Source organism: Rutidosis leptorrhynchoides, chromosome 5, assembly GCF_046630445.1.
Source record: "Rutidosis leptorrhynchoides isolate AG116_Rl617_1_P2 chromosome 5, CSIRO_AGI_Rlap_v1, whole genome shotgun sequence".
Lineage (NCBI taxonomy): Eukaryota > Viridiplantae > Streptophyta > Magnoliopsida > Asterales > Asteraceae > Rutidosis > Rutidosis leptorrhynchoides.
In genome coordinates this window covers 445,686,548-445,704,055 of record NC_092337.1, presented here as the reverse complement: position 1 = coordinate 445,704,055, position 17,508 = coordinate 445,686,548, and the positions used below count along the sequence as shown (strand labels likewise).

Sequence of the window (17,508 nt, the reverse complement as noted above, 5' to 3'; positions counted from 1 at the left end):
CAACTCCGACTTTTCATTCGATTCAACCTTATTATAACATTGTTATATATGCGTGCTCATTTATTGTTAACAGAGAACCTTTTATATTCCACCATACTACCATCAGCATTTAATCAATCTCAAAACACAGTTCTCTTGAAACCACCTCGGAATGATAACCGACGATTCAGATATGGCTACATTAAATGCAGAGGAAACAGTAAAATTGTAGATGGCCTAATTGGCCAAGAGTTTGATGATAAAGAATGGAGAGTTGGGAACGTTTGATAGAAGATTTGGTACTGAAAAACGGATTGAACTAACCAAGAAGGAGACCAAGGACAAATACAAGGACCAAACCCTATATTTAAAGAATCCAGGTAATTCTGGATCCGATGAAATCTCTAGAGAATATCTTGCTCCGTACCCACGTTAAAATCTTGCGGAAATTTTTTTCTTATCACCTTTCGAACTTAGAAATTCCAAAATATCATCATAAATATCCTCGATATTTCTGAGGGTATATTTATAAATATTCTTGTTCGAAATTATCTACCTCTTTGTATTTCTGAATTTCATTATATTGGAAACTTCTGTAAAGTCTAAGTATAAATTATGAATGAATTGTGGAGAAGTGTTGGGAACTGAAGCATGAGTTAGTATAATATAATGTGCTTGGCCAACGTGATTATATTACAGTAAGCCATGCTGAGTTTCTAATGAAACATGATGATTCACAGACTATAACGTCATCATATGCCATGTCACTCGACTCTTTAATTCTACTTAATTTCTAAGCATATCACGGAAATATTTTCTTGATATTTTTGTTCTTCCGTAACTCCGACAATCTGCTAATAAATCGTGCGATTACATTTTCTTTCTGATTAGAAGATTTCTTTAAATTCCATGAATTCTGGAAATTCACCATGACTACGTCAAAAATTATGATGAAACTTATTTTCCTCATTCCACTATTTTGTGATAGCTTCACTCATACGCTTCGAGTAATCGGATCATTTTATCCATATTACTCTATGGTAATAAAATCCTATCTATCAACACATATCCATCATGAAAACATTTTTATGGTTAGCCATGACGACCTCGATCAAATTTCGGGGACGAAATTTCTTTAACAGGTAGGTACTGTGACGACCCGGAAAATTTTGACTAATTTTAAACCAAACTCTCGATATGATGTAATATTTTTGACTCAATAAGAAAAGTCTGTTAGGTTGGATCTCAAAAATTTTGAACTGTTTCATATATTTAATTGACCTTCGACTATTCCCGACGAGTCACGAACCACTATTTGTAAATAGATATGTATATATATATATATATATATATATATATTTATATAGTAAATGTTATTAATCTTTTGTATGATTTAGTTGTTATATCATTTAATATAGAGTTAGACGTGGTGAATATTAGGTTATAAACCTACTAATGTTTGATTAATTTTAATATTGAATCTATGTTAATTGTCTATGAACTTGGTAGATGATTAAAATTTTTGAGGTTGACATATGCTTTCACATGTAAATATTATTATTGTTGTTGTTATCATAAACATTTACCTTTATCTTAAATGATTGTTGCTTATTGTTTACGAACTATGAAAATGATATTAATTATTACTGATTGATACGGAGTATAGTTATTGGTATTGATTAATATTGATATACTATATGTTATTATGAGAGTAGGTAATTAACAAAACTACAAAATACGATTTCCTTAAATCTTGCTTTCAACTTTAATCATGCATACAAACACGTCATTTTCTTCTGTACCTTTTTAAAAACTTAATGCCCTTATTCAACATCACTTAACATCAACAACTTTAGATAAAGCAAATACTCTTTACAAATATATGAATGAGCGATTACATGAGTCTCGAATTTTCGGTACAAGAGAATAAAGTAGAGGTGGCTAATTATATTTAAAACACTTTCTTTTCACATCTCAATCACATAACCTTCCGATGATTTTCCTATTTACATAGTATATCATGTGAATTGAATTATTAGAATGGACCTGTTTCAACCTTTTCATATTCAACATCTCTATATATATTTAATCACATAGTATAATGAGGAATCATAAAAGTTTGATCACTCTCCTTCTTCTTCTACAAATAACCGCCACCTTGCACCACTCACCACCCATCGGCCACCATGAACCACCATGGTTCCTACATCACCCTGGGTTCTTTCTTTTTATTCTTCGCGAAATATTAAACCATCACCACTTTCATCACCCATATCACCACCACCGAAGTCACCCTTCATATCACCTTCTATAACCACCTTTTTACAATCAAGCCACCTGCTACCCATCTTCCACAACAAACCAACATCATCTGCTGCTGCAAACCTACTGCTACGGCTGCTACCATGCTGATTACTCTTCTGTTTCTATCAGGAATCACCCAAAACAAACCATACATCCCCTCACCACCTCAATGAACACCACTAACACCCACCATCGTCCAACCCTGGCTACTACTGCTACAGTTGCTGCACTACTTCTGTTTTCTATTCAAACCGTCCAAGAATTCACCTACAATGATCTAGTCACCTTCAACGACACCACCACTACCCTAACCGTTGACGTCCTCAACGACCATCACCACCACAAAAACCAAACCCAAAACCCTTTTTATTATTGTTGTATCTATTTACCACTAATTACTATTCGATAAACACAATCCAAAGAACACTAAACTGTCGTGAATAGCAGCTCAATTGCCACCCTGCTACTTTCAATTCCTGTTTGAAACCCACATTCACAGTCACCATCGAAACCCACCAAACTAAATCATCATCATTAAAGCATAAGTTTGTTGTTTCATTTTCTGTTAAACCACAGACCCGTTTCCTGTTCGACAAATATTACCCAAACCAAACACCCTGTTGTTGTAGACAATCAAGAACCCACGAAAACTACTTCATATATGTTGCTACTGTTACTCGTTTCTATACAGTTCCGATCATCCAAACAAAAACCCACAAAAATTAACCTAATCCCTAAAAATACAATTAAGTTCATAACTCAAAATCGTAACTATGTACACAATTTCAGCATAACCAATTCAATCTATCTAATAAGATCCCTAGCATACAAATGAATTAAACAGAAATCGAATTACTTACATAGATCCTTGAGTGAATGTCGATCGCCATAGTTTGATCATGATTTTTGAGTTGTGTCTGTTATAAATTGATGAACGATGATGAATAATAAGGGTAAACGATGGTGTTAGATGTTTGATGATGATGATAATCGCGATGAAGACGATGATGATGAATTCGTATAAAGCGTGTCTGCTCGAGACCTTCGTACGCCATTTAATCCGACCGATTTATACAGTGTTGGACTCATAGGATCGATCAATTTAATGGGTTGATGATTTGGGCTTCTTAAATTAGGATATTGAACTAAAGCCCACATGTTTTTAAATGGTATATCTTTATTATTATTATTATTATTATTATTATTATTATTATTATTATTATTATTATTATTATTATTATTATTACACTAATATTAATATTGATTTTATGAATATTATCATTAATAATATAATTAAGATTATGAATGTATGAGTTTTAATAAGGTTATAAACATAAAAATAAAAAGTATAAATACAAATATTAAAATGAGAATGATTAAAATTATATTTAAGATACGATTTAAATTAATTATTAAGTATTATTATCATTAATATTATTACTAATATTATTATGATCATCAATATTATTATTATTATGATTATGATTAGTATTATTATAAATTATTAACATCTTTATTAATTTAACAAAATATTATTATTACTTTCTATTAACAATATTTTTTTATAACAACTAAATATTTTCTAAATAAGAATACATTTATTACAAATTAAATATATAATAAATATAAATTAAAGAATAAATTTGTTCGAATACAATTATATGTATTAATATATATACCTGATATAGGTTCGTGAATCCGAGGCCAACTTACACTTGTTCAATGATGTTATATGTATTTTTACTACGAAATACAGTATGGTGAGTTCATTTGCTCCCTTTTACTCATTACATTTTTGGGCTGAGAATACATGCACTGTTTTAATAACTGTTTTACAATATTTATATGTGTGAGTTTCATTTGCTCCCTTTTTATATATATTTTTGGGCTGAGAATACATGCGCTGATTTATAAATGTTTTACGAAATAGGCACAAGTACTAAAACTAATTCTATGTGGGTTTAAACCAGAAATATACCCTTAGCTTGGTAACATTAAACTACTTGTCTATGTACGGTAGGCGCGAATCCTAAAGATAGATCTATTGGGTCTGACAAACCCCATCCTGACTATGGGATGCTTTAGTACTTCGAGGTTATTTTAAACACACCTGATCAGGTGTACTTCAGAGGGTAAAACATGAACGTTAAAGCTTGTTACCGGGTGCCTACAACTTATAGAATACTTTTATACACTTGCGAGTGTACATATATTTATAAACGGAAATCTTGTGGTCTATTGATATATTGAAATGATTGATATGATAAACCTATGAACTCACCAACCTTTTGGTGGACACTTTTAAGCATGTTTATTCTCAGGTACGAATTAAGTCTTTCGCTGTGCATTTGCTCATTTTAAGGACATTACTTGGAGTTGATCATCGCAATGGGACCAGATATTGATGATTTCGTCCAGGTGGATAAGGACGGGTTATTACACAAATACCGGCAAAAAAAATCAATTATTAATAAGATCAAACCATTTGTTTCAAATCCAAAATAATTCTTACTCCGTATTTGATTTTTATTTTCTTTACTACGTATTTGATTTTTATAAATTCTATTCATCTCGAACGAGATATCCTCAAGATGTTAGATTGTTAGGCACGTTTGCATATAATACGTATTGTTATTTTTATGGATCTCCATACCATACAACAGTCACTAGATCTGTTAAGTGAGCAGCACAGGTTGACCTAGTACTTTTTCGTCTAGCTTTATACGGAGTATTTTTTATTACTCCAATAATATGTAAATGGGGCGAAATGGGCATGGTGGTGGTTGGGGTTGGATCTCGGGTCAGAACTAGCAACTGTTGATAGAACTGAGAAAAGGGTAGGTTAGGGTCTAAATGACACTTGAAGACTGATTTCATCAAGTTATGAGCATTTTTTCGAAAAATTGTTACTAAAGCCGACTTATTTTAGTAATTTGGTTATGTGTTTGTGAAATCCACCAATGGGTTTATATTTGGAATGACCTAACGCAACTAACTGCAAATTTTGATGAATTTTCGTTAAGATTTGAGGTATTTTCGATTTGCACCACCTGAACATGGTTTTTTGGAAACCTAAGAAACTCTATGTTGTTTTATGGGTGTTGTATTGAGGATCTTACCATTATATCCGACAGGGCACCGGCAATAGTTGCTGGCATATCAATTGTTTTTCCAGAAGTATTTCATGCACTATTTTGTCGTCAGTTGTTGGGGAACCTCAAAAGCGTATCTAAAAGGGTTAGAAGTTACGAATGACACTACTGGAAGATGTGCACAACGTATAGTGTTAAAGTTCAAATGAGAAAAAAAAAATCAGGAGAACCGCGAGAACCAACCAATTATATAGTTTTTCATATATCATTCATTTCAATCATGTGTGAACATTGTTCAAGTTATGCATAGCTAGCCAAACCACAATGGCATGTTTTGGAATGCAGTGTGCCTGCCATATTACCATGTACCATTTAACTATTGAATCGTTCCTTCTAAAATCAAGTCATGTTTTCTTGGTCAAGTAATTCATTTTCTTAGTTACCCATAATACTTTATCCCTTGCACCTTCATTTAACCATGCTACATTTAGTTATGTAATTTCGGGGTATAACTCATTCCACTCCTGAGGCCATTTTGATCGATTATTCTCTATCATATCTACTAACGTTGGTTCCTCATTAAGACACGCATTGACGCATAATATATATCTATGTTCGTCAAGTGATCAATCAAAGGACTATTTGTAGTCCATTTATCAAACCACATTGATGTACTTCTTCCATCACCAAGTAAATGAAAGATTATGTTCTTTATAACATCTCTCATTTTCAGCATTTGTATATATGTAGCCCCAACTATCATTTGCATTTGCTTGGGCTTCCCATATACTTCTACCTTTGAGCTTGACAAGATTGACCCATTCGACCCATAAAAATTAGGGAAATTGTTCAAAATACACTTTTTTTAAGGCTTCAAACAAAATACACTTTTTTAAAAAAATTTGTCTTTTTACACCATTCAGTAGACGGAATTTCTGTCTACCACATTTATCTGTCGTCTACTACCATTTTTACAAAGTAGTAGACAGTAACAACAAGGTAGTAGACAGTGAGAACAAAGCAGTAGACAGCCAATTACAAGGTAGTTGACCGTCTACTGCCTTGTTGTTATTGTCTACTACCTTGTTGTAGGTGTCGACACCAATAATACATATCAGTCGACACCTACAACAAGGTAGTAGACAGTAACAACAAGGCAGTAGACGGTCAGCTACCTTGTAATTGGCTGTCTACTGCTTTGTTCTCACTGTCTACTACCTTGTTGTTACTGTCTACTACTTTGTAAAAATGGTAGTAGACGACAGATAAAGGTGGTAGACAGAAATCCCGTCTACCGAATGGTGTAAAAAGGCAAATTTTTTTAAAAAAGTGTATTTTGTTTGAAGCCTTAAAAAAAGTGTATTTTCATCAATTTCCCTAAAAACTGTTGTTTGATCTATAAGTTCTTTTAACACATAACTTTTAATAACTTCATATTATATTATGTATTGATGAATGTGTTTATTTACAATAAGTTAATGAATTTTCTTTGACATCATTGTTGAGAGCTAAGATGGTTACTTTTCACTTGTTCATCTATAAGTTTTTAGTATTTTATCAAAAAATAAAATAAGTTTTGGCTGTTGGTATTCAAAAAATATTTTTGAATACTGATTTATTCATATACAATGATGTATTCATATACAATGAATGTGTTTATTTAGAATAATATTTATGAATATGAATATACATATACATTGTTATTTGTTATTATGGTAAAAATGAAAAATGAATTGAGAATCTGTAGTTTTTGCATAATTCAAAAATGAAGAGATATATGAAGCCATGAAAGAGGATATCCTTTTCTAGAACTACTACTACTACTGTGAACAAATTTATTGATCCAAAAGCAAGCCACAAACGAATAACCAACAGAAAGTAATTTAATACCCTGTTTAAATGATTTATTTATTATCATTTATCATAATCATAATCATGATCATGATTCATAATAATACTGATCAAACAACTCACTAGCTGTTTGAAGTATCCTTATTTGGTGGTGTTGGTGTGACATAAATGACAACACCCAAAATCCACAACATAAAGAGAATGTGTAGGCATCGGTACATACCGGGGTCTACTCTATCAACAATAACAAATTCTAAATCTCTTCAAATAAGTAAAGAGACAACTGAAAGAGAGTAGAGAACAACAAAAGTTACGACCTCCATAGTTTTTACCGCCTATCTCTCTTTTGCGAGCAAAAATAGTTGTATTCATTCAAAGATACTATTATTATTATTAAGATGTTTTTCAATCAGATATCCTCATCTCTACTCCAAGGAGATCTTTAACCACCTCATATGACACAAACGCAATCGCTATGGATGGAACCACCTGTTTTTCCAAATATAAGTATAAATTTGCATTAGAATAGTTTCCAAAGGGCCAAATTTATACTTAAAATAAACCATACTAACCACATAAAGAATAAACACAGTTGGCTATTTAGTTAATAGCCAAAAGCTAATAACTTCTGCACATTGGGGCTATCATAATTTCATTTAATCAAGTCAAAACTAACTCAGGGTTAAAGAAATTGGAATTACTCGGCGTGTACTGGGTCAAAACTCGAGATTACTCCGTAAATCGGTCAAAACTCAGTATCAGTCAAAGTCAAACTTGGTCAACATTGGTCAAACTCGGTCAAAACTCAGGATTACTCCAGAAAATCAGTCAAAACTCAGCATAAAATCAGGACTACTCTGAAAATTGGTCAAATCCAAACAGTCAACATTGTACTCGGTCAAATTTGGTCAACTTTGATCAAAACTCAGCATAAAATCAGAATTACTATGAAAATCAGTCAAAACTTGGTCAAAATCTGTCAAAGTCAAACTTGGCCAACATCCAAATACTCCCCGAGTTGCCAAGTACTCCCTAAAAAGTCCAGACCGATTACCCCCTTTGTATCAATTTTTGTAGCCTTAAACAACCATGCAAGATAATTTTTATAAGACCAGTCACCTTTTATCAAAAATTTTGCAAAGTTGGTTACTTTTTCAGCTACAATTAGACCCAAAAAGCTAACAACACACACTAACCTTAACCGAGTTAGGAACCAATCCCTTATACAAGGCACCAAAACCCTCGTACCGAACCGTTTTCCTAAACGCATCAACCATTCCGGTGTACTCGAGAGCCGATTTGCCGTCTGCAGTAACAACAGAACCTGCATGTTTCCAACCAACCATTTGCATTCTTCGACGAATCACATCGAGAGGATACGCAACTGTTTGTCCAACTGTACCGGCTGCGGCCCCACATGCAAGCTTTGTTGTCACACTCAACTCGGTGTCTTCAACTAGTCCAAATGGTCTTGTTTTAACCAACCAGTCTTTTAATGATTCGTAGACTGCAAAATTAAGACCAACATATGGTACCTAAAAACCACAACGAACAAGACATTGTTAAAGCTCTTGATACATATTATTGAGAAACATGTGGCTCACTTATTGTGTCAAAATGGACCTGGTCCAAACAGGTCGAATTGGGTCGGTTTATGTTTACATGATACAGTTTTGTCCAAATTTAATACATGACTTCCATTTATAAGTAGAGTTTCAAACATGATGCCAACTTATAAATTGTTTAAATATAGATAGAATGTTTCCAAACAGGTCGAATTGGGTCAGGTTAAAACTCTTATTACAGTTTGAAATAACTTTTAAGTTATTTCAACAGAATACAAACCAGACCAGCCGATTCATAACAAAATGGGTAGAAATCACCACCTGTAGACAGTGACAACCCTTAAACCTAAGGATATAGAATGTAATATTCAGCACAACACAAGTTCATAGGGGCAAGATCACAACATATTTAGGTTTTTAAACTTTTTTTTTTTTTTTGAAAGATTTAGGTTTTTAAACTTACAACACCAATAACAGAAGGAAGCCATCCTTTGTATAATGCACGTGGACCTTCTTCACGAAGCACAGTTCTAAGAGCATGTGCAATTCCTCGATATTGGCTTGAAGATTTATCAGTCTGAATACATCAAACCATTAACAACATTACGTATCAATAATAAGTGAACAGTTGTTTAATTAGTGGATATAAGCGTCGAATACCTGCACAGTAATTCGACCTCGGACCAAATCCATTGGGTAAGTTGCTGACATGGCAATTATTCCAGCACATGCACCAGCTCCAAGACGTAACAGAGGGGTAAGCTCAGCATCCTCTGTTAAAATAAAGAAAAAAATCATACTCTTTTAGTTTCACATGTGAGCAGATACGTGTTGACTCGATTTAATAAACGTAAGTTTACAAAAAATATATCATTTTCGTACCATTTCCAGGTTGTTGCCGGTAGAGCCATAAAATTCCCCTGTTTATCATAATGGGTAAGAATATTGAATCAAAGTTAAGTTAAAAGATATACCATCTACCATATGTAACAGTTAATGGAAACAAAAACTATAACAGAATTTATAAATGAAGAAGATGCAGGAATACATACTTTGATGCCTCCTCGTAACTAAAGAATTTGACAGCAGAGTTTGGAACAATACGAGCACAATTAGTGCCATTTCCTTTAAACAATCCACGAAAACCCTCTGTTCTCCATATATATTTCAACCCCTGGATCGTACCATTATATTTTATTGCATGATGATTTTGAACCTACAAAAAGAGCCAATCGAGTGTGTTGAGCATTCCAATATTTTCTCAAAGGGTAAGGTGTGAAACAAGGTTATCTATACTTATCTCAGTTTGGTTATATGCTTATTAAAATGGCTTTATAAGAGAGAACAATTTAACATCTTGTATCTGATTTTAATTTTAATTACATTTATTCATGCTTATTCCTTTGACCCATTTCCCTTTCATGTGGTTAGCTATGGTTGGTTTCTTCTATCCTACCTGTTATTATCCAAATAACACAACTTAATGCCCAATACCATTACCACAACATAACTATTAAGACTAAATTACCAAACTTTCATCATATACTTCAGTTTTTTTAAACTCTGTTATGCCACTTTTCATAAGCGGCAATGAGCGAATTAATAATTATTAACTGTTAATGGAAAAAGATACCAACAAGATAGACGGTCTACCTGGAGCAAAATTTTTAGTCGTTCTAGAGGAGCAACTGCAGTTCTTGATCTAAACCATAACATAACGAAAAAAAATTAAAATCGGTAATCGGTAATTAACCAGTCATAGTGGAGCTATAAATCAATCAAATTCATATAAACCAATCAAATTCATATATATATTGGAAAGCAATCAAATTTTTGAGAGAAATATTATTAGGTAAAATCTAAAAGACGTAAATTAACATAAATCTTTCCAGGGAACAGACACAAAATCTACCCCAAATAATTCAATCATGAGCTCTATATAATAAAATGTATCTATATATATCAACAATTCAAATTAATCAATCAATAAATATAAATAAATAAATAAAGATGAAGGAACTAACACTCCACCAGCAACGCCGCCGGCGACGAGAGATTTACAGATACTGAGTAAGGCATGGCGGCTGGGGGCTTTAACGCCTTCACTAGCAATCTTAGCTTCTTCAGCAAGATTAGCGATCGTAGCGCTTGTTTTCCCTACCACATCTTCAGACGCCATTTCAAAGGCCTAAAACCCTAGGTATAATTAATTTACTATAATAACTATAATTAAAAATTAAAAATAAACTATATAATTAATTAAAAGCTATATCGAAACCCTAACCCTACCGTAAACTAATAATCTAATAGCATAAGATTCGCCGTCGCAGAGGCTGCTTCCGGCGATCTCAGTATATGTTAAATAAAAATAACGAAAATACAAATACAAATACAAAAATTGAATGAAAGTGAAATGTGATGGAAAAAAATGAGTTTTATGTATGCTCTGTGTGTGTGTTTTGTAAGTTGGTGTACGCGCGCGCGTGGTGGATTAATTATTGGTAGTGGGCGAGCGTCCGCACTAATTATTGGACTGTATTTATCGTTCCAACATGTATTATTTTAAGCACCAAAGTCGAATGGCAGCCCAAAATGCTAATGAAAGATCGATTAAGTACTTGTCTTTAAGTTAGGGTTAAGAGTGTACTATATAATTTGTTTGTATATCGACAAAATATTAAAGTTTGGTTAAAATGCAAGACCACACTACCTATAGATAAATTTTTTATATTATTTTTTTTTTTTAAAAGCAAACTAAACTATTATATTAAATATATACAAATTTACAAGAATGAGGAGATGCGGGGCAAAAACAAAAGCCACCAACATCACCTGCGAATACACACAAAGCAGCCTCACAGCTTGCTGATGCACAATTACAACTTAAACACTAAACATATACACACTAAACATGTACACACATTCAACATATACTCCACGAAAAAGATCGACGCAAACTCAATCACCCAGGATCAAAAGTATTAGTACAGTTCACTCCCACCCTGGATGGATTGAGTAGCCATTGTGTCCACTCAGATACTTTATGTTTCGAACGGTTGTTAATCCACTCGTATGACATGACTTGAACTTCATTTATTAACTTTGGAGGTGCCCAAGCCTCATTACGGAATACTTTTTGGTTTCTGTTTTTCCAAATTAAGTACCCCGTCACCCACTCTATCGCCTGCCAATTTTTTTTCGATGACCCGAATGCCCACCAGAACCGATACCAATGAATGAGTTCTGCAAGTTAGCGTTTACTGGAAAGCTTAACCCCCACCATTTGTAGATGCCTACCCAAATCTCTTTAGCAAACTTACAAGATTAGAGCATGGTCCACATAGGACATAAGAGTGTATCTAGATCAACGCCTTTTCTGTCCAGCTCAACTCTAGTCAGAATTCGGCTTCTAGTTGCCCTCCAAATGAAAATGCCTACCTTTTTGCACCATTCATAATTAATGACACAATTTGCTCCAATTTGCTCCAAAAATATTATATATATTATATATTGAGAAAAACATGAGGATAGAATATAGTTCATGTCAAGCTAGAAACAACCCTAGTACCTATAGACAACTGATTACAGTATTAAATATTGATACAATCCTATTGTATTTCTTAGAAAAATTAAAGTTTCACGTCATAGTTATTTCAACACTTACTACAAAGATAACCACGCAGGCTTGCCTGAGTGGTCACCGAGTTGTCCGATGAAGCAGACCACCCGGGTTCAATTTCTGGCTATGCCAAATTGTTCAAAAAGGGAGTGTGACTTGAGAGTGCGCATAATGCGCAATTCACCGGTACCAGGTCTCGCGCTCGGGAGGCTTGATTACCCGAGGTTTTACCTTCTATGGGGGAGCCAATGTGCTCGTTCATATGAAAGTTTCCTCGCTTACCAAAAAAACTTACTACGATGATTGATTAAATACTAGGAAAATCATACTATCGGGTGGAATTTTGAGTGAATTGAGGTTCTTTCTGCCTTTAACTATCGAGTCTTTTCTTTGTGTTTTATTTCGTTGATATTTGTATATATCATGGGCTTTGATCCGTTATGTTGTAATTCCTTTTAATTTTTAATATAATTTTGGCTTTCAAAAAAATAAAAATCACTAAAGGGCCCTTGGTCTAGCGGTATGAGAGGAACCCTTCAACCAAGAGGTTGTGGCTTCAAGCATCACCTGAGGCAGTGATATGTAAATATTCGTGGGTTCGTGTGTGTGAGATGTAAATATTCGTGAGTTCGTGTGTAGATTGTAGGTTTGCCTTAAAAAAAATATCATATTATCCATGATATACTTTTTAGACCAACTATATCCCACTATATTATTTAATTTATTTGTTTGTACAAATGTTAATGTCTCTAGTACAATTATTTATAATAGGATGTGTAATGGAAGGGTTTCACAGGAAAAAAAAAAAAAAAAAAAAAAAAGAAAGAAAAAAAGAAAAAAGGCAACGTACCGATGACTTGTGATAGTATGCCCGTGCTATCGACATCTTCCTATAACTTGAACGTCGTGTGAATAATGGACCATTGGCGGCGAATGATATTTGAGATGTTTTTGTTGCATGTGTTGATCTTAAATTTGTCTTTCAAGGCCTGCTAAACTTTATGTAAGACAATTGATGCCTCGTCTGTAGCTATAATGGGCTTATCATTTATCAAGCAAAAGCTATAATGGGTTGTCAAGGAAAAGCTATAAGCGCTTGTGTGGTTTTGTTTGAAAGCTTATACAACTTCCGTCAGGTTTAAAACTCATGAAATTTGATTCCACTATTTTAATGACGTCTAGCATTTTTTTTAACCCATTCATTGGTCAGAGGTCTATTCAGATGCAATCTTTCTATCCATAAAACATTGAAAGGAATGACTTTCTCTACTCTTGAGGGTGTTTTACTTTTGGTGAAGAAATGACATCTCTTTATTCTAGGATAGCGAAAAGATTGTCTACATCTTAGCTCCTCCATACACCACTTTCGTGAGACTGAATTTTGTTGTTGATGTTGAAAATAAAAACATTCGAACTACATAAACACATATACTACCAAGAACATCAAAAGAGTTTGGTATTATTTAGTCATAACAAAATGACGTGAATACCCTTAAAAATTATGTGAATGGACAACCCAGGCCAAAGCGAACAGTAATCTCATGGGGTTAGTAGTAAGTTTGTGTAATATTATATGGGGATAATATATACATCGAATAATTTTTTTTTGTAGAACAGCCAAAATTTTATAACTCACAACTTCTTAGTAAGCAATTAAGGAGCAACGAACCACCAAATTACAACGAATTTAACATCCAATCGTTCCACTTTGCATTACATCGACTTTTACTTGTTAAATAATTAAAAGAAATATTACATAAAGAATTAAAAATGACACATTTCTTCATCGTGCGAGGTTGAAAAATAGCACTATTTCAAAATCTCTAAATGTGCCATAATAAGCAAGCAATGATGACGTATAACCTGCTCTTCTTTTCTGCCAACACACGTCAATCTTCGTACCACATTATCCATTCGGACTAAGCGAAAAAACTGGAATTTGCACCCTGACCCAAATCCGCACCTTGCTCCAAAGCTCCATAGAGATGTTACAACCAAACCAGAACGTGATCCAAGCTCTCAACCCGATGATCGCATAAAGCGCATCCAATGATTAAAAACTACATTTGTAAGCATATTTTAAGATCGGAAACGATACTTATTAAACTCAATGTCATCTACCCTTCATTTTCCAAAGACAAAATTTCTCAACACTATAAAAAAGTGCGTCACTACTCACTAGTTCCTTTGCTTTTAATATCGTAATTGAAACTTGAAAGGTCAACATTTAGAAGATTGTTACGAAGTATATATAGTTTTTGACCTAGTCCGTTAGATGAACTCGCCAATCGCCAATCACGTAACCGTGATGCATAACTTATTTTATCTTATCTAGTCAAACGCTAGATTATTTTTCGTTGTCATTTTCTTGTAGTAGGATTAGGATTATAAATTATACGTAAATAATTGCTAAGATAAACAACATATACTTATATTTCTACCCCAAGTTACATCATGTTCCTACGCATATGAAAAGCACAAATTTCACAAAAAAAAAAAAAAGAAAAAAAAATAGTCATTACAGATCTTGAATGATCAACAACCGAATTCGAAAGATTCAAATGAATATATCAAACTTGCGTAAATGATATTTTATTTGTTTTCATCATCGATCATTTTCCATAACTTGCGGACATAGTCCAACGGTTCTTCCCATGTACTTTGTGTCATGAGATATGGAGAGGTCATGAGTTCTATTCTTAGGGATGGCAATTATACAGTAATAATTATAGTTATGGTTATTGTAATCACTTAAAACAACATATATATATATATTTTTTATTAAAAACAACGTTACGTCTTAAGTTGTGTACATTTATTTTCTTTGCGACTTTAATTAATTAATAATTAATATATAGATGATATCTTAATCCTAAAGGCTAAAACCCAAGTTAATCCATGATATTGACAATTGTAGGTGAATAAGAGAAGGAATGATGTACAATAAATATAAATGATTGCTAGGATCACAGAATCATCCACAGTTTTCTTTAACTACATATCTAAACACAAGCTCAATGATAAAACTTACTTTTATTTTTTATGAATCTAGTATTACATTTATACATTAACAAGTTGTACATTACAATTAGTTAATGCATAAATATAATGCATCTATCCTAAATTAACGTGGATAACTCAACTCCCATCCATACAATTACTCCGTAAGAGCTAAATTATTCAGTTTTTGGATCACGGTAAAAGTTAAGAGGATTTTAGATTAGTTGAAATATAAAGTAAACATTTGAAATGACACACCTCAAGATTGTATTGTGGAAATTTTAGATGAGACGAAAGAAGTATATATTCTAAAGTATTTTAAATTGAATGTGAAAGAGAAGGAAAAGTGGAAGATAGGTAAGAAGATGACATTACCCTCAATGCCAGACGCATGACAGAATTTAACCGAAAAAGTTCACGACAATTAGCTACAAAGATCACCAGCTAACTTGTATAATCCACGGTGACAAACTACATCAAAATAAATTAAAAGGACCACCTTACGTAATATGAGATAAACTACATATACCAGCTGTGTAACTTTTTCATAAAACTATAAAAAAAAAATACAAATTTTCTGACAAATTTAATGATTCTATTATGATTTAGTTTCCTTGTCAATTGTAGAACAACAACATACCCAATCTCACATGTGTGACGTATGAGGGAGGTGAGACGTAGACAATCCTTCCTTTATCATAGAATAAAGAGAAATCATTTCTCCACCCCGAGTGAAACACTCACAAGAGTAGAGAAAGTCCTCCCCCTCTCTGTTCGACGGATAAAGAGATTGCTTCCAAGAGGACATCCGGCCCAAAAGCAGGAGAAAATAAATAATAATAAAATAAAATAAAAAATAGAACAAAATAAAACAAAATAAAAAATAATAAACAAATAAAGTAAATAATAAATAATTTAAATAAAAAAATAAAATAGATACATACATGATAAAAAAAAAGTAATAAAAAAGAGACGCCCATGAAAATGGTAGAAGCAAATTTTTATGGGTTTTAAATCAAATCTGGAGTTCAATTTAGCCACTAAGCGGCAGTCAAGTCGCCAATAAATATAAATCGACGCTTGCTGTTGCCTCAAATAATATGGCCATATATATATACACGTAATAATAATAATAATAGTAATAATAATAATAATAGTAAAAAAAAGGTATAAACTATATATATATATATATATATATATATATATATATATATATATATATATATATATATATATATATATATATATTATATATATACAGTTGTGCGGGGCTCAAGACATATCGAGAAATGCTACACTAAAAGAACAATAAACATATATGACCACATACCAATAACCATAAACACACCTAAACAATAACTACAAAACATGAACCTACATACATACCTCCATACATCCACACATGCATACATACATACATACATACATACATACATACATCATACATACATACATACATACATACATACATACATACATACATACATACATACATACATACATACATACATACATACATACATAAATCCGTACCTAAACGCAACATAAAGCAAACATACATGAAACATACTGTGAAGACCCGTCCTAATCCATCCAGATGAAGTCCGTATCGATTATAAACGATTCACAATAGTTGATTACATCGCGAGGTACTTGACCTCTATATGATACATTTTACAAACATTGCATTCGTTTTTGAAAAGACAATATTTCATTTCATCGAAAGTTGACGGCATGCATACCATCTCATAATATATCTAACTATAATTGACTTAATATTAATCTTGATGAACTCAACGACTCGAGTGCAACGTCTTTTGAAATATGACATGAATGACTCCAAGTAATGTTTCTAAAATGAGCAAATGCAGAGCGGAAGATTTCATTCGTACCTGAGAATAACATACTTTCAAGTGTCAACCAAAAGGTTGGTGAGTTCATTAGTTTAACATAAATAATCATTTCCATCATTTTAATAGACCACAAGATTTTCATATTTCAATACACATCCCATACATAGAGATAAAAATCATTCATATGGTGAACACCTGGTAACCGACATTAACAAGATGCATAAGAATATCCCCATCATTCCGGG

At 32.8% G+C, this 17,508-nt stretch overlaps 1 protein-coding gene across 1 annotated transcript; it reads right to left on the bottom strand.

Moving 5' to 3' along the window:
• Positions 1 to 7,353: 7,353 nt before the first annotated feature.
• LOC139847344 (mitochondrial adenine nucleotide transporter ADNT1-like) lies at positions 7,354 to 11,135 on the bottom strand. The gene is made up of 8 exons (XM_071837011.1): positions 10,816 to 11,135; positions 10,445 to 10,493; positions 9,844 to 10,007; positions 9,674 to 9,711; positions 9,452 to 9,564; positions 9,255 to 9,368; positions 8,423 to 8,761; positions 7,354 to 7,715 (listed from the first exon to the last, which is right to left on the bottom strand). Exons 1-8 carry the CDS (start codon positions 10,968 to 10,970, stop codon positions 7,632 to 7,634), a joined length of 1,056 nt encoding a protein of 351 aa, XP_071693112.1. The 5' UTR covers positions 10,971 to 11,135; the 3' UTR covers positions 7,354 to 7,631.
• Positions 11,136 to 17,508: the final 6,373 nt, after the last annotated feature.